At 43.8% G+C, this 18,227-nt stretch overlaps 1 protein-coding gene across 1 annotated transcript in view; it reads left to right on the top strand.

Annotated features, from left to right (window-relative positions):
- Window positions 1-8,343: 8,343 nt before the first annotated feature.
- Window positions 8,344-18,227, top strand: part of cep162 (centrosomal protein 162) — a 42,323-nt gene continuing 32,439 nt past the window's right edge. Inside the window, exons 1-6 of the mRNA XM_072461528.1 lie at window positions 8,344-8,421; window positions 10,184-10,307; window positions 13,282-13,416; window positions 14,520-14,688; window positions 15,649-15,704; window positions 17,179-17,237. Of these exons, the coding sequence (XP_072317629.1) occupies window positions 8,362-8,421; window positions 10,184-10,307; window positions 13,282-13,416; window positions 14,520-14,688; window positions 15,649-15,704; window positions 17,179-17,237 (603 nt within the window). The 5' untranslated portion in view covers window positions 8,344-8,361. The remainder of the gene's footprint in view (window positions 8,422-10,183; window positions 10,308-13,281; window positions 13,417-14,519; window positions 14,689-15,648; window positions 15,705-17,178; window positions 17,238-18,227) is intronic.

Below are 18,227 nucleotides of genomic sequence, written 5' to 3'. Positions count from 1 at the left end.
ATAGGTTAAGTCTAAGCATACACACGCCAATTGTTACCTGTTTTGCCACGAAGCCGCGCTCCGCCGATGCGTCACGTTGGGTTGAAACCGAGCCAGGACTTCCTGGAAGTTTAAATGGCCGCTGTTCGCGCCGTGGTGCTGACCATGTGACACCGGGTATTTTATGTGTTTATATTGCTTTATGTTGAACATGTGTATATAATTAATGATGTATAATGTTTTATGAAGAGACTATAACAGTTTATTTAGGATTTGAATTATCTAGTTATTTTGCTCAGTGGGAGGGGCAAGTGGGGAATAAAGGTGAGCCGCTCTTGGCTGGGGGGGAGTCTGTCTCCAACAACAGAGAAGGTAACAGTGTGAGAGAGAGAGTCAAATAGAGAGAGTGAAAGAGAGGGCGAGTTAAAGTTGAACTCAAAGTTGGAACTCTGTAAATATATGTCATTTCCGGTGAGTGTGTCGCGTTTTCAGAGCTGTTCGTTCTTAGAGCCTTTTACCAATTAATCCACGAATTATACACACTATTTATGCATCATATACACGAAAGTGAGCGTTTGATTGCTCCGCAAAGAATTCGGAGCCTCAAACCGCTCACTTTTCTGTATTTTGTTGATTAAAAGCCCTCCTCACTCTCTAGCTCCAGCCTGAAGTAGCCTAGCCGCTAGCGTCATGGCTGGACCTACCTTTACCTGTTTGAGCTGTCATATGTCGAGTCAGAACCCTGGCTCCTTCTCTGACGACAGGTGCGTGAAGTGCAGTGTAGTGGTAGTTTTGGAGGCCAGGGTTACGGAGTTAGAAGCGCGGATCCGCTGTTTAGAGGAGCTAAAGTCCAGTTATAGTTCGGTTTTAGCGCGAGGGCTACTGGACCGCGCTTTAGGGCTTAGCATTAGCATTAGCAGTAGCAGTAAGGCCGAGCTCAGCCCCCCCAGCGTCTCCCGTGCAGCCGGGACAAGACCAGGAACAGAATAGGGACCAATTTGTGACAGTTCGGAGGGGACAAGGCGCTAAACGCCGAACCTCAGAGCGCCGTGAGCTTCACGTCTATAATAGGTTTTCTCCCCTCAGCGATCACACGCCCGCTGAACACACGAGAGAAACTCTTGTAATCGGGAGTTCTATTGTTAGAGACGTGAAGCTGCCAGCTGCTAGCGTTTGATGTCACCCATTCTGGCCCCCGGGTAACACCTAAGGAAATCTTAGATCTTAAAGCAGAGTAGGGCCCGTTTCCGGCGAGTTGTGATTCACGCAGGCGGTAATGACGCCCGTCGGAGACAATCAGAGGTGTTCAAAGTTCAAGTAGCCGCGGTGTGTGACCTTGCGAAGTCGATGTCAGACACTGTAATATTTTCTGGTCCCCTGCCCAATCGGATCAATGCTGAATTGTACAGCCGTCTCTCAGCATTCAACAACTGGTTATCCAGATGGTGCCCTCTGAACAACGTAGTCTTTATTGATAACTGGAGTGCGTTTTGGGGAAAGCCCGGGCTCATACGCAGGGATGGCATCCATCCGACTTCGGAGGGTACATCCCTATTAGTTCGGAATTTGACCGAAAGTCTTAGTCGTGTTAAGTGACCATCTAGGGATGAGCCCCGGGTGCAGAGCAGCAGTTCAAGACGCTCCTCTGTCGCTGAACTCTCGCCCGTTCTGTTACATGTGAAGTGTTCAGATTCAAGACAGATAGAGACTGTGTCCCTCGTACAAATAATGCCAAAAAGTCACATCTCAGAAAAACTATTTCAGGCGTCAGACCAAATAACTTAAGGAAAATAACAATCACAAATATCCAAATGAATAAACACGTAAAATGTGGACTGCTAAACATTAGAGCAATTTCCTCCAAATCGCTCTTAGTTAATGAATTAATTAGCGACTATAACATAGATCTTCTAGCTCTAACTGAAACGTGGCTTCAACAAGACGACTACGTCAGACTAAATGAGTCCACCCCACCCACCCATGTTAACTTTCAGACCGCCAGGAGCACAGGAGGTGGTGGTGTGGCAGTGATCTCACACTCAAGCCTACTCATGAGCCCTAAAACTAACAATGTATTTCACTCATTTGAAAGCCTCATGCTGTCGATCACATGTCCAAATATGAAAAACCAAAAAGGAGTTTTGTTCATAGTTATCTACCGACCCCCTGGTCCCTACTCAGAGTTTTTAACAGTTTTCTGACTTTATATCAAACTTAGTGTTAGCCTGGGATAAAATAGTTATAGCTGGAGACTTTAATATCCACGTGAACATGAGTGATGACTCTCTCAGTAATGCCTTGAGCGCCTTGTTAGACAGCATTGGTTTCACTCAGAATGTAAATAAAGCGACTCACACTCACAAGAACACTCTGGATCTTGTCCTAACGTATGGAACAGAGATAAGTGACCTCATTGTCCTCCCTCAAAACCCTATATTGTCAGATCATTTCCTAATTACCTTTCAGTTTATTCTTAAAGATCATCCAGTCCCACAGAATAAAGTTATAATGAAAAGGACAATATCTGAAATCTCTCAAAATTCAAGGAAATAATAGAGCCAATGCTCAGTGACATGTCATGTGATCCTGCTGAGAAGATTTAGTCCCAGTATAAGTGATCAATTTGTCGACTTGAATTCTCTGAAGTCTGCTCTAGACGTTGTCGCGCCGTTAAAACAGAAGGTCATTAGGCCAAAGCGCGCCTCCCCATGGTACAACCAAGAACTGCGTTCACATAAACAAAGAGTTAGAAAGTTAGAGGGATTATTTCGTCGCTCTCACACAGAAGAATCCCTAAAAGCATGGAAAAGTTGCCTGCTGTCCTATAAGCAGGCTCTGCGTAAGGCCCAAACCAGATATTATTCAAATCGAATAGAAGTCAACAAAAGTAACACTAAATTTCTTTTCAGCACTGTAGCTAGGCTAACAAACTGTCACAGTGCAGTAGAGCCCTCAATCCCAGCTTCTCTCAGCTCTGATGATTTCCTCCTATTTTTTAATAATAAAATAAAAACAATCAGAGATAAATTAGATGAAATTACCCCCGCTATTAGCCCTGAACTAGCCCAAGCTGTAAATCTAACGTCCCATATAAATCCACCTGTAAACTTAGAAAGGTTCACAGCTGTTGATCAAGCAGAGATAACTTCAGCCATTATGTCCTCTAAAAGCTCAACTTGTGTCCTAGACCCCATTCCAAGCAGACTCCTCAAAGACATTCTTCCCCTAATTATAGACCCTATTCTTAATATAATAAATACTCCAAAGTGGCTATGTTCCACAGTCCTTCAAACATGCAGTCATTAAACCTCTTCTGAAAAAGCCTAATCTAGATCCCGACCTATTGGTAAACTACAGACCTATTTCAAATCTTCCCTTCGTCTCTAAAATCCTTGAAAAAGTTGTAGTAAAACAGCTTTGTCGCCACCTACAGGACAATAATTTATTTGAAGTTTTCCCGTCAGGGTTCAGAGCCCACCACAGCACTGAAACTGCACTAGTTAAAGTCACAAATGATTTGTTATTAGCCGCTGACGATGGACTGGTCTCAATCCTGGTCCTGTTGGACCTCAGTCAAAGGAACAGCCCTCAGCTGGTTTAAATCCTATTTATCTGATAGGTACCAATTTGTTAATGTAAACAAGAGCTCCTCACCATGCTCTAAAGTAATTTACGGTGTGCCACAGGGTTCAGTACTCGGTCCAATTCTTTTTACTCTTTATATGCTGCCGTTAGGCAACATTATCAGAAAGCATGGCATTAACTTCCACTGCTATGCAGATGACACTCAGCTGTATTTATCAATGAAACCTGATCAGAGCGATCAAGTAGACAGACTTAGTACTTGTGTGAAGGAGATAAAAACCTGGATGACACTAAACTACCTGCTTCTTAACCCTGAAAAAACCGAGGTCATTGTACTTGGCCCTAAACATCTACGAGACGCTCTATCTGAGCAGATAGTCACACTGGACAATGTCAGTGTAGCCTCCAGTTCTACTGTAAGAAACCTTGGAGTCTTATTTGACCAGGAGCCTGTAAAGCCTGTAAAACTGCCTATTTCCATCTGCGTGATATAAATAAAATCAGAAGAATCCTGCCTAAAAGCGATGCTGAAAAACTTATCCATGCATTTGTAACGACTAGATTAGACTAACTCCTGCTCACAGCGTGTCCTAAAAGCTCCATAAAAAGCTTTCAACTGGTTCAAAATGCAGCAGCAAGTTATTAATTAGGATTAATTAATATTAGGAACTAAAAGAAAACACGTTACGCCGGTAATGGAGTCTCTTCACTGGCTCCTGTCGAGTTTGTAATAACATTTAAACTCCTCCTCCTGACTTACAAAGCCATAAATGACATGGCCCCATCCTACCTCAAAGAAGCTATAGAACCATATCATCCAAACAGAGCTCTTCGCTCTCAGAATGCTGGTCTTCTGGTGGTCCCAAGAGTCTCTAAAAGCACAGTAGAAGGTAGAGCCTTCTGGTGATCCCAAGAGTCTCTAAAAGCACAGCAGGAGGTAGAGCCTTCTGGTGGTCCCAAGAGCGTTTAGCTACCAAGCTCCTGTGTTATGGAATCAGCTTCTGTCCATGTTAAAGAGGCCGACACAGTCTCTTCATGTAAGACCAGACCTTAAAACGTTCCTCTTTGAAATGGCTTATGGTCAGGCCAGTTAGGAACAGAAATAAAAACCTACAGTTTCAGCTACGCTGCCCTAGCAGCAACTATGGGGGAAGTATGGCAGCTTGAGCTCTAGCCTCTGATAAACACTACTGTATTTAATATTTTAATTCACTTGCAAATCTGTTCATTGCCCTTTCTTCTTCTCCCACTTCCTGTTGGGAGTGGAAAAGTAACATCAATAACCTGTTTTCCCAGATGATCCTCTACTGGAGAAACGGTCTCTACTCCATATGAACGGTTCTTCATCTGCCTAGAACAACTGGTTCTCCTCCTGAAGAACTGGTTCTCCCCCTGAAGAACTGGTTCTCCTCCTGAGTGGCTCCAGCTCCACAGTCTCACAGTAAGAGTCAGATCTCTCCTTTTACTCTGGAACTCCTCCAGGTTTATACTTTTTCCCAAAGAGGTTTTGTAGTTTTTCCTGGCCGAGAAGGAGGGTCTAAGGACAGGGGATGCTGGGACATTGGTCTAAGGACAGGGGATGCTGGGACATTGGTCTAAGGACGGGGGATGCTGGGACATTGGTCTAAGGACGGGGGATGCTGGGACATTGGTCTAAGGACGGGGGATGCTGGGACATTGGTCTAAGGACGGGGGATGCTGGGACATTGGTCTAAGGACGGGGGATGCTGGGACATTGGTCTAAGGACGGGGGATGCTGGGACATTGGTCTAAGGACGGGGGATGCTGGGACATTGGTCTAAGGACAGGGGATGCTGGGACATTGCCAAGTCCCTATGAACACTGTTTAATCTGTTTTTCACTGTCACCCTCCGAGGAAACAGACGTTGTGATTTTGGGCGTTACAAAAATAAATTGAATTGAATAATAATTATATTTTCTGTGTTCTGGTGCATTACACATATAATATTATTAGCAATTCATTACATTTATTATGAAGGCCCCTCACAGTCCCTACATTTCCTTGCTCCGCCCCTGCTCCAGCGTCACCCGAAGCCCTTCTCCTGCTCGAGGTTCTAGAAAACACTCCAGGCTGCAAACGATTAAAGCATTGTTGCATTTATGAAACCATGATGAACCACTTCAGCTTTGTCAAAATAAAATTACAAAAAAACACCAAGTAACAAAAGAACCACATTCATGACACTTTAAAATAATCATAATTTGTTAATTTCCAAATTAAGTTACAATGTCAGTCCAACGATGTTTGTGTCAACCATTCCCCCCCCGCCACCAAAATGACATTCGAAACTCCAAAGGTATCTATCTCCTGTGTCCATGGCAGGAGTTCTGAGGCCCAAGTTCATCGTTCTAAAGTCCAGAGTGATGGTCAAAAATAGTCTGCAGAGCTTTGTGAACTTCAGTCTTATACTTGTGAGCAACAGTATGTCATGATTACTGTCTGTCTGGTGACGTAAAGTCGTCATGTTTTACTCAGTCTTTTATCTGGCTCCTCTTCGTTTCCCCCCTCCCTTCTCCTTCTGGTCACCGCCCCTTTACTTCGTTTCCCCCCTCCCTTCTCCTTCTGGTCACCGCCCCTTTACAAAATTTCCCCATGTGTGGACAATAAAAAGGAATAAAGGAATATCTTTTATCTTTTGTCTCTCAGCTCATCAGTTGTATCTCGTTGCTAATCACTGGGTGCAGTATTTTAGGTGTTTGGTTTTGTCTGTTCGGTGCGAGATTATCTGCGAAGCCCTGTTAGCCCCAGCATTCGAGTTAGAGATTTTTGATTACTTTTCTGACCCTGACTCTGATTTCTGCCTACTCCTTGTGATTCCTGTTTGCTGTCATCGACCTTGGACAGTCCGAGCGATACCTCTGATATCGCTGTTTGCCCGTGTGCCGAACCTGAAACGGATTTACGACTACGACTCTCGCCTGCTCTCTGACACCGCCGTTTGCTGGATCTGACCACCGCCGAAGGACCTTATTCAATTAAAGACTGTTTAACTATCGCCTGTTTCCAGCTCCGTAATTGGCTCTGTTCGTGACACAGGACAGTCCCAGAACACGTGATAGTGGTTTGCCTCCAGGTGGCGCTGTTTCTCCAACAGTTGCATTTCCCTGTGAAAATTGAGCACTTTGACCTGGAGTTATGAAGAAACGAGACACATTTTTCAAACTAAATTTCCTCTTTCTCTTTCCCATTTGTTTTTAATATATTTAGTACAATATTAGTCCGGATTAGTAATGCATTGATATTGTTTATAATTTAAAAGGACATTTCTGATATCTAAGCCTTGATAAACATTTCAGTCAGAAGGTTATATTTCTTTGTTAGAATAACTTATTTTGTAAACACTTATAAAAGTCCTGAAATTCCTATTCATTCCATATCTATTGGCCCACACGTTCAGCTTTTTGTGTTAAAACTGGCTCTTGACCAGTGGGTCGGTGCGCCAGGCTCTTCCTGGACTTTGCAGTGGCCGACTGACCATCTAATACATAAAGACAGTACTTTCACTTTTTTGTTTACTTGCCACCACTTTTCTTGAGTGAAAATAATAATAGTGAGTTGCCCTTGTATGTATAGCAGTCATCTTTTGGGGAAAAGTGAGTAATTATTCAAAATATCCTGATATAAACCTCCTCCAGAAATGTCACAGTGGCCTTCAAAAGGGTTAAAGTAAATGTTAAAGCGCCCCCTGTAGGTGTGACGACTCAATGAACTAAAATGTAATTCAGTTTTATACATGCTAAAAAAAATATAAAAAATGTTATCCCAGAATAGCTCATTTTTTAGGTTTATAATTTCACTTCCTGGTTGTAATTGATGACATCACAGTAGGAAATTACCCAGCAAACACCGAGAAACAACACATCTGACGTCACCATTTTTCTAATTTGACAACTGAAAATGTATGCGAGCGAGTTTATTTCATTGAATTATGTTTGGAATATCTTAAGTCGTTTATTTTCTGTGAGTTATGCTTGTTTTTTTAAAAAAAAAAAAAATGTTTGTACGTATTTAATTTTTATTGTGTATATATTTTTTATTTTATTTTTTAACCTATTGTGCTTGTTTTGTACTCTTTGCACTTTGGACACGTTGTGTTGGTAAAATGTGCCTTACAAATAAAGTTGGATTGGATTGAATAAACGTTGTCTGGAATGGGCGTACCTAGTGTGATGTCATTTTCTATAGATTTGTTTGACTTTTCTCCCACTCGATTGGCGTAAAACTATCATTTATATGTACTACAGGTATGAATCATAATATATCCATGGTATAAATACACAAAATAAAGTCAAAATGAAGTTCCGTTCATTATAGTTGCAGTAACGGCTTTTCGCCAGAGCGCGGCAGTGTTCCCTCCTCTGAGCGGAACTTTGCGCGAGACCAAAACAAACGCGCCAAACGTCGGAATAATCTGCGGATTTCTGCACTTTCCAGGTGACGCTATCAAAACCGGCGCGTTTACGACACGCGCGGATACTTTGTACCGGTCATTTAGCCGCGTTTTGGCGTCACGTTTCCCCGGCAAAACGTGGCAAGCTAACGCGATAAACCCATGGATAAACCGCTCCAAACTGTTAGCTTCTTTTTGCTGTCTGTTTAGTCGCTCCTTTGTTCACATTTAGAGCCGATTTTGTTGCGTTTAAGCCCCGATTTGAGACCGTTTACTTCCCCCAGTTCAGTTTGACGTGTAGCTTGTGACTGTGTGATGGCAGAACTTGTAGAAAACACGTGTAAAAAGCGTCACGCGTGTTGTTTGCTGTGTTTACAGCCTCAACATGACACGCAGACTGACCAAAGAAGAGCTGGATGAACAGTTCGAGCTGTTTCTCAAAGAGGTAACGACAGCACGAGTGTTTACGTCACGTTTATCTGATTCTAAACGACTGGGTTTCATGCTTTTCCTAATGACTTCTCTTATTAATTGTCTGAGATAATGTCTGTGGTGAATAATGTGTCACAGTTTTACACCAGTGACTAGTAAAAGGCTTTAAAACTATGATTGTAGTCGTATTTTTGGTCCTTTTCATCGTTATCTGGGCTGGACCCGGCTATAAAAAAAGACTTTCTACATAAAAAAAAATGGCAAAATTGATTCAAAATGTCAGAAATAATCAATTATTTCCGTCAACACTCCACATAAAATCCAAAAGAGACACAAATTAGTGTTTTTATGACTGGTTCAGCGTTTGTCATCAAAGTAAAGGTGTTGTCATGTAATTTGATTGACTTTGGTGTAAGTTAGACGAGCCCTTGCCCTTGTTTACACTGTGGTTGCTTGGTAACAGTTACAGTTATAACATTATAGCATCTTCTTCTCATGTTCAACCAGGAAGTACCATCATAATCTTGATTAAAATGGTCAAATTATAGAAAACTGGGCCTGATTTAGGTCTTTTTTGGTGTGGCAAATTTAAATATTATAATACAAATAATTATGCACGTTAACCTGATCATTTGTTTTGATTGAAAAGTATTGAATTGTATAGTGTAAATAAATAAAATAACAGCAAAGTAATAATGTGACTCATGTAGAAGTACAAAGTCCAAGAAATGACTCAAGTAAGAAAACTACTAATTCAAGTAAGAGTAACTGCCTAATTTGAAGGACAAAACTATGAATAATGCCCGTAGTTTTTATTTTTTTAAAGGCAAACACAAACGTTTGAAAACCAATCGATCGGTCGGGTTACGGCAAACAGACATTTTTTTTGCCTTAATATAATCAACATCGAGCTTTTGTCACAGATTTACTCGCACTTTAGCTCAAATAAGAGACTGTTACTTCAAACTAAATAGAACTCGAGTAAGAGTAAAAGTCCAAAAAACTACTCTAAAGTAGTTCTTCGCGCGACTTCAGCACTAAAAGTTTCAAACATTAGGCTGCCCCAAATAAATTGTATGTTTGCTGTAACCCGAGCCAACATTTTACAAGTGGGTCGGTCGGTAGGTAAATTCTTTTTGTTTTTTTAACTTTGAAGGCAAAACAAAAATCAAAATTGTCACCATTTTTTGATTCTGCCAGTGACCCGCAGTGACCCGTCCTTTGTGTTAGTTTCATTTCTCGTTCGTTTTTTGCGACATTTTTTGGCTTGAAAATATCTGTAGCGAGTTCAACACGGCGCTTTTTTGAAAAAACGGTCGGTGAGATATAAGATTTAAAAAGAAAATTGGCATATTGACATATTTTTTTGCCTTAATATCATCAACATCGAGCTTTTGTCACAGATTTACTCGCACTTTTGCTCAAATAAGAGACTGTTACTTCAAACTAAATAGAACTCGAGTAAGAGTAAAAGTTTACAGTCCAAAAAACTACTTTGAAAAGTACATCTTGTTTTTCTACCCACCTAAATTACTTCTGTCAGGCCCAAAAAACCCTTCAAAAAGTTCCCCATTGATCGATTTATTCTTCTTTTTCACCGACGGCAGATCATTGAGAAAACGTAACTTACTGACTCTCGCTCTTGATTTAAAAAGCGATAAAAGTTTCAAACATTATTGTGAGACTTGCTGCCGAGTCTCTGCTGCTGAACGTGGTAAAATTGGGTGTAAACCGGGACGGAAACTAAACCACGTGGATGTTTCTCTCTCTCGCAGTCGGCCTCAGATGATTCTGTGGATTTGGGGAGTTTGGAGAAGTCGACGAGGGCCAAAGGCGAGGGCCAGAAACGGCCCCGGAAGCCGGCGGTGTCGTGGTGGGAGGAGGAGGACCACGATGAAGGTGACGCCCGAAGCCCCGACGCCCTGGTTCAGTTTCAGGGTTTTGAGCGCTTGAAAATGATGAGCGCTCTTGTCCACGAACCCAAACGTACCTTCTGTAAAAATTAGATAAGATGAGATAAAATAAGATAAGATGAGATAAAATAAGATAAAATGAGATAAAATGAGATAAAATAAGATAAGATACAATTAGCTTTTATTTGTCCCACAATGGGCAAATTCCAGTGTTGCAATACAAGTAGGTACAGAAGTAAAAGAACAGATAACTTAAAGAAAACTTAAAAAAAACAGTCTTAAAAAAAAAAAAACTTATATTCTTAATAAAAAGTCAAAAAAAAATAGTAATGGTAACAAAAGTAACACTCCTATTTAAAGCAGTTATATGGACGGAGAATAATGCACCAATATGACTGACATGTATTGCACATGGTTAAGTCAGTATTGCACATGATTATGTCAGTATTGCACATGATTATGTCAGTATTGCACGTGGGTATGACAGTATTGCACTTGTCAGTATTGCACTTGTCAGTATTGCACTTGTCAGTATTGCACATGTCAGTATTGTACATGGGTATGACAGTATTGAACATGTCAGTATTGCACATGGGTATGCCAGTATTGAACATGTCAGTATTGCACATGGGTATGACAGTATTGCACATGGGTATGACAGTATTGAACATGTCAGTATTGCACATGGGTATGTCAGTATTGAACATGTCAGTATTGCACATGGGTATGCCAGTATTGCACATGAGTATGACAGTATTGCACATGGTTAAGTCAGTATTGCACATGATTATGAAAGTATTGCACATGATTATGACAGTATTGCACGTGATTATGACAGTATTGCACGTGGGTATGTCAGTATTGCACATGGGTATGTCAGTATTGCACATGGGTATGACAGTATTGCACATGGGTATGACAGTATTGCACATGGGTATGACAGTATTGCACATGTCAGTATTGCACATGATTATGTCAGTATTGCACATGGGTATGTCAGTATTGCACATGGGCATGTCAGTATTGCACATGTCAGTATTGCACGTGTCAGTATTGCACGTGTCAGTATTGCACATGTCTATTGCACATGGGTATGACAGTATCGAACATGTCAGTATTGCACATGGGTATGACAGTATTGCACATGGGTATGACAGTATTGGACATGGGTAAGACAGTATTGCACATGGGTAAGACAGTATTGCACATGGGTAAGACAGTATTGCACATGTCAGTATTGCACATGGGTATGTCGGTGTTTGTTGTAGAGTCTGACAGCAGCAGAAGGAAAGACCTGTGAAACGTCACCTTCACACAGCGAGGGTGGATCAGTCACTGAAGCTGCTTTCCAGAGCAGACAGTGTCCTGCAGGGGACAGACAGAGTGTCCCGCAGGGGACAGAGTGTAGTGTCCCGCAGGGGACAGAGTGTAGTGTCCCGCAGGGGACAGAGTGTAGTGTCCTGCAGGGGACAGAGTGTAGTGTCCTGCAGGGGGCAGAGTGTAGTGTCCTGCAGGGGACAGTGTCCTGCAGGGGACAGTGTCCTGCAGGGGGTGAGACTCATGGTCAAGCATAGATGTGAATTTAGCCAGGACCCTTCTGTCCCCCACCTCCTGCACCGAGTCCAGAGCACAGCCCAGGACGGAGCTGGACTTCTAGATGACTTTGTCCAGCTTCTTCCTCTCCCTCTCTGTGATGCTGCTGCTCCAGCAGACCACACCTACAGGAGCTGATGCCACCACAGAGTCAGAGAAGGTCTTCAAGCTAATATTACGAAAAAAGCTAATAATGCTAATAAAGCTGCTGATGATGTTATGATATTAGTCCAGTCCTTAATCGTCGGGAGTCTGGCGTGGAAGAAGGTCAGCTGGAATAAAGTCTGGCGGTAATGTAACACCAACCGCCATAAAACAACAACAATAACAACAACAACAACAACTTAATCGTGGGAGCGCTTTGAGTCCTCCAGGGCTTTACACGATGTCATTCTAACAACGATTATTCAAATAAGAAATATCTCCATTCTACGGAACAATAAGGACTCAAGTTTAATGTGACAAACGGTACGACGCCGCCGGACCTCCGGAGATGAAATGGGAAATCTGACATTAAATACGTTTGATAAATGTTTTGTTGTTTTGTTTCCACCAGTGAAAACCAAACCCAGGTTTTTCAAGGCGCCAAAGCATGAGGTTGAAAAAGCAGAGGGTGAGGAATAGTTTCGGTTTGGAGTGGAAAGTAGTCGTTTTCAGACGGTAGAATGTGACGAGGAGGTTTTCTTTAACGTTGTGTTTTGTGTTTTACCTGATCAGTTATTATAAGATGTTACCGGCCCTCGTCACTTTAGTTTTTGGCTGAACTTCATCTTCATTTTAATCCATATTTTGCATCTTAAGTGGACAGTTCTAAACCTGTGTCCGAACCTGGCTCCTCTGCTCTGGTTCAGCACGACACCGCCCACAGTCTCCTCCAGGGGGTGCACGGAGACCACACAGAAGAAGCCCAGGTCTCAGGCCCAGACACTGAGCCTCAGGGCGATGACGACGGTAAAGACCAGAGTCGCCCTGGACCAAGACTGAGCCAGGACTGGACCGGGACTGGACCGAGACTGAGCCGGGACCGAAACCGGGACTGGACCGGGACCGAAACCCGGACTGGACCGGGACCGAAACCGGGACTGAGCCGGGACTGAGCCGGGACTGGGCCGGGACAGGGCCGGGACAAAAGCTGGACTTAAGCTGGACTGAGGCTGGACTGGACCGAGACTGAGTCGGGACTGAGCCAGAACTGGACCGGGACTGAAGAGGGACCGGACCTGGACTGGACTGTCTCTAAATCCTCTAGATCCCCGTTCATTCCTCTCCCGTAGCGCCAGAGTAGGATTCCAGTCCGTTTTCCCCGCTTCTGCCGCCCTCGCTCAGGAGTGTGGGAGGGCATCTGACTCTCTCTGCTCTCCCTCCAGGGCTGGTGGGATCAGGAAAGAGCTTTCTCAAATCTCTCCATAAAGTTCAGACCATTCGAGAGGAAGACGAGGAATCCGGGGACCAAAACCGAAGAGAGAAAGTCTCGAAAGACGGCGAGGCCTCCGGGACGCGAGGTAAGAAGAGACGTGTCCAGAGCAGCCAGTCAGTCCCCGAGGGCGTGTCGGGTCGAGGGCGTGTCGTGTCGAGGGCGTGTCGTGTCGAGGGCGTGTCGTGGGCGTGTCAAGGGCGTGTCGGATCGAACGTGCTCGGGTTCACCAGGACGAGCCGCTGTAGACGAGGATTCAAACTGGATCTTTTCAGTGCTGGACTCATGACTGTACTTCGTCTACTTCAGATCCAACAGAATTCAGCCTCATTCCCTTTAATTACATTGTTTTTTTTCTTAATTTGACCTTCTCCAGAGTTTTTAGCAATGCTTTTTAAAACATGACCTCTGGCGGCATTCCCGTGGTTCATGTTGAGTTAAAATGGCGTATGCGCGGGCCTTTGAGTTCTTAACAACGACTCGATTAATATAGATTAGGATGGATATTGTCCTATACTAGCACTTGTTCATTTGAAACTCTTCACAGCGCGCATTCTGCTTGAAAAGCTCCAACAAACATTAGCACGCTAATGGCGCGCTTCCTGCTTCGCGGAGAATGAAACGATCTGTAACGCGCCCTGGTCTCATTTCACTTCGATTCAATTAAACTAAAAATAAAATGAATGAATTAAAATTGTTTTTATTTAAATTAATTTGATTTAGAATTATTTTTTTGTCTTTATTTATTTACTTCATTCAATTAAAAAACTAAAAAGACCAACCATAAAACAAACAAAAACAAACGGCAGGACCAGAGAGGAAAAAGCATACATTTGTCAACAAGCTTTAAGTTAAAGCGACACGAGGTCCAGATTAAGAGTCTCATTTAGTCCAGATTTATTGTCAAATTTGTCCTTTTCCACCTGGTGCGATTGGTGTTCCCCTTGTCCGTGCGTCATGGTGTCGGGCCAGTCCTCGTTTCTTCTCCCGTGCACCGTCAGTCCAGGTCCAGGCCGACGCAAACGTTGTCGTTTTAGATCAAGATTGCGGTTCAGGACGTCCGAATCGCGTAACGATCCACAGATTAGATCTCCAGAGACGACTCGAGCTCAGCAGGTCGTCCCGCTGCTTTGGGCCGGTGTATGTTCTGGTGTTGACCTGAGCCGTCCTGCTGTCTGCCTGTGTTTGGAGGCGTGTCGCTGACCCCGCCCCCGAGCTCCGCCCCGGGGCTGGACACCCTGGAAGAGGCGCGGGAGAAGGAGCGGTTCTTCGCCCGACTCGAGGCAGGAGCTTCTTCTGCCGTCGATTACTCCAAACTCAACAGAGAGCTGGACTTCAGCGCCTCCACTGGAGAGGCCAGGTACTGGTGATACACACTTGCACTGTACACACACACACACACACACACATACACACATTCTGTTAATATGTTAAGTTAACATACCAGACACTACACAGACAACGAACCACAGTTGCATTATGTAGCTGAAGGTGTTAGCGTTAGCATGTTGGCATACGTACACCTATTCACCATGTTCTTTTTTCTGTTATTATTTTTAACTGCATTTCAAGATGGAAAGTCTGTTCTTGGTCTTGGATTTTATCAAAGAAATTTCCCCCAAAAATTCGACTTAAATGTGTTTTTTTTTTTTCTTCTCTATTATGCATTTTTTTTGCTGGTTCGACTTCTAGTCCAAGTACGACTTATCCGGAAAATACGTTATACTGAAATAAGATTTATTTACTAATGTAATTTTTTTAAATCCTTTTATATATAGTGGTTTATAGTAAAAAGAGAGTATACGTTCCAATATGAGATATAACGATGCGATTACAAAACTATATTTGACTCTTTTGAACCGATACGAGCTGCTATGGAACAATATTTCGATTCAGTTAAGTTGTTGTTTTTTCTTTCTGCGTGTGAATAAAACTAATGTGGAGACCCTGAAGTACATAGAATGAATAAACACAAACACAACAGATGCTTTTCCTCTTGATTTGGTTTGAGGCGTTCATAAGTTTGTTGGTGGTTTTCGCAGAAGCTCTAAAACTGAAACTGAAAACTTGTCCGTTTTAGCTTCAGGCCTAACTGTTCGGACACGACGTGATTTGCGATAGTTTTAATGATTTGAACGATGCCTTCAGTGTCCGTGGTTTGCTCCGGTGTTTCAAGTCCTCGTGGCGTATTTCACTCGACATTTACATCAACGACAAATGGCGGCGGTCGTATCTTTGTGATCGTGTTCCGTGTCGACAGGACCCACTGCATATTTTGTTCCGATTTCACCGTTTGACCCAGAAATGTCTCTTGCCACAGAAAACCCGAAGAGATGCTTTATAAACCTGACAAAGAGAGTCCCAGAGAGTCTCCAGGTAAGAAACGGCAGCAGCACGAGAATAATCAGATGATAAACTCGTTTCACAGCCCTCACATTGTACCATCAATATAATGGTATGTTTTTTTAGAATTTCTTTCTCAAAATGTAAAAAAAGACGAGGGGGCAGGATGATCAAATATATGTTTATAAATAATCATAATAAAACACAAAAAGGGCATCCCATGAAAAGAAAGGCTAAAGGCCGTTTCCACACTACTGTCTCAATTAGTCCAGATTGTTTTCAAAACCGGGACTACACCGGGACGACTACACCGGGACGACTACACCGGGACGACTACACCGGGACGACTACACCGGGACTACTACACCGGGACTACGACTACTACACCGGGACGACTACACCGGGACGACTACACCGGGACGACTACACCGGGACGACTACACCGGGACGACTACACCGGGACGACTACACCGGGACGACTACACCGGGATTACGACTACTACACCGGGACGACTACACCGGGATTACGACTACTACACCGGGACGACTACACCGGGATTACGACTACTACACCGGGACGACTACACCGGGATTACGACTACTACACCGGGATTACGACTACTACACCGGGATTACGACTACTACACCGGGACGACTACACCGGGACGACTACACCGGGACGACTACACCGGGACGACTACACCGGGACGACTACACCGGGACGACTACACTGGGACTACTACACCGGGACTACACCAAGATTACACTGGGACTACACCAAGATTACACTGGGACTACACCAAGATTACACTGGGACTACACCAAGATTACACTGGGACTACATCGGGACTACACCAAGATTACACTGGGACTACACCGGGACTACACCAAGATTACACTGGACTACACCGGGACTACACCAATATTACACTGGGACTACACCAATATTACACCGGGACTACACCAAGATTACACCGGGACTACACCAATATTACACCGGGACTACACCAATATTACACCGGGACTACACCAAGATTACACCGGGTCTACTGCGCCGGGTCTACTGCGCCGGGTCTACTGCGCCGGGACAACTACACAGGGACAACTACACAGGGACAACTACACAGGGACAACTACACAGGGACAACTACACAGGGACAACTACACAGGGACAACTACACAGGGACTACTACACAGGGACTACTACACAGGGACAACTACACAGGGACAACTACACAGGGACAACTACACAGGGACAGCTACACAGGGACTGCTACACAGGGACTGCTACACAGGGACTGCTACACAGGGACTACTACACAGGGACTACTACACAGGGACTACTACACAGGGACTACTACACAGGGACAACTACACAGGGACTACTACACAGGGACTGCTACACAGGGACTGCTACACAGGGACTACTACACAGGGACAACTACACAGGGACTACTACACCGGGACTACTACACCGGGACTAAACCAGGACTATTTTCCTCCTCAGGTTCCCCACACTACAGCGAGGACTTTGAAGATGAAGGAGACGAGAAGGAACAAGAACAGGTTTGCACTTTTTGTAAACGCAGTAGTTTCGAAAAGATCCAAGTTCAATTCAGTTCAGTTCAATTCAAAATCAGAACAACAGTCGCCTCTGAGGCCCGCAGTGAGAAATGAATCAACAATGTCTGTTGTGGCGAGGGACGATGTCCCAGAGTCCTCTGTCCTTAGAACCTCCTTCTCGGCCAGGAAAAACTACAAAAAACCTCCTTGGGAAAAAGTAGAAACCTGGAGGAGTTCCAGAGTGAAGGAGAGATCTGACTCTCACAGACGGACGCGAGGGAGACTCGAGCTGGACCCACTCTTCAGGCAGATGAGGGACCGTCTGCAGTCTTCAAATGGAAATAGGCTGTTTTCAAGCTTGATTTATATGAGCATTAAATGAGAGCTCCTGGTCAAATAAGACTCCAAGGTTTCTTACAGTAGAACTGGAGGCTACACTGACATTGTCCAGTGTGACTATCTGCTCAGATAGAGCGTCTCGTAGATGCTTAGGGCCAAGCACAATGACCTCGTTTTTTTCAGGGTTAAGAAGCAGGTTAAGTGTCATCCAGGTTTTTATCTCCTTCACACAAGTACTAAGTCTGTCTACTTGATCGCTCTGATCAGGTTTCATTGATAAATACAGCTGAGTGTCATCTGCAGAGCAGTGGAAGTTAATGCCATGCTTTCTGATAATGTTGCCTAATGGCAGCATATAAAGAGTAAACAGAATTGGACCGAGTACCGAACCCTGTGGCACACCGTAAATTACTTTAGAGCTTGGTGAGGAGCTCTGGTTTAAATTAACAAATTGGAACCTATCAGATAGATAGGATTTAAACCAGCTGAGGGCTGTTCCTCCAACACCTACATCACATTCTAACCTCTGCAGTAGAATGTTGTGGTCGATGGTGTCAAACGCTGCGCTGAGGTCCAACAGAACCAGGATTGAGACCAGTCCATCGTCAGCGGCTAATAACAAATCATTTGTGACTTTAACTAGTGCAGTTTCAG

Source organism: Eucyclogobius newberryi, unplaced genomic scaffold, assembly GCF_026437365.1.
Source record: "Eucyclogobius newberryi isolate DKJ021-1_F unplaced genomic scaffold, fEucNew1.0.hap1 SCAF_3, whole genome shotgun sequence".
Classification (NCBI taxonomy): domain Eukaryota; kingdom Metazoa; phylum Chordata; class Actinopteri; order Gobiiformes; family Gobiidae; genus Eucyclogobius; species Eucyclogobius newberryi.
The sequence above is the reverse complement of the archived record's forward strand: the minus strand, read 5'-3'. Positions and strand labels throughout refer to the sequence as shown.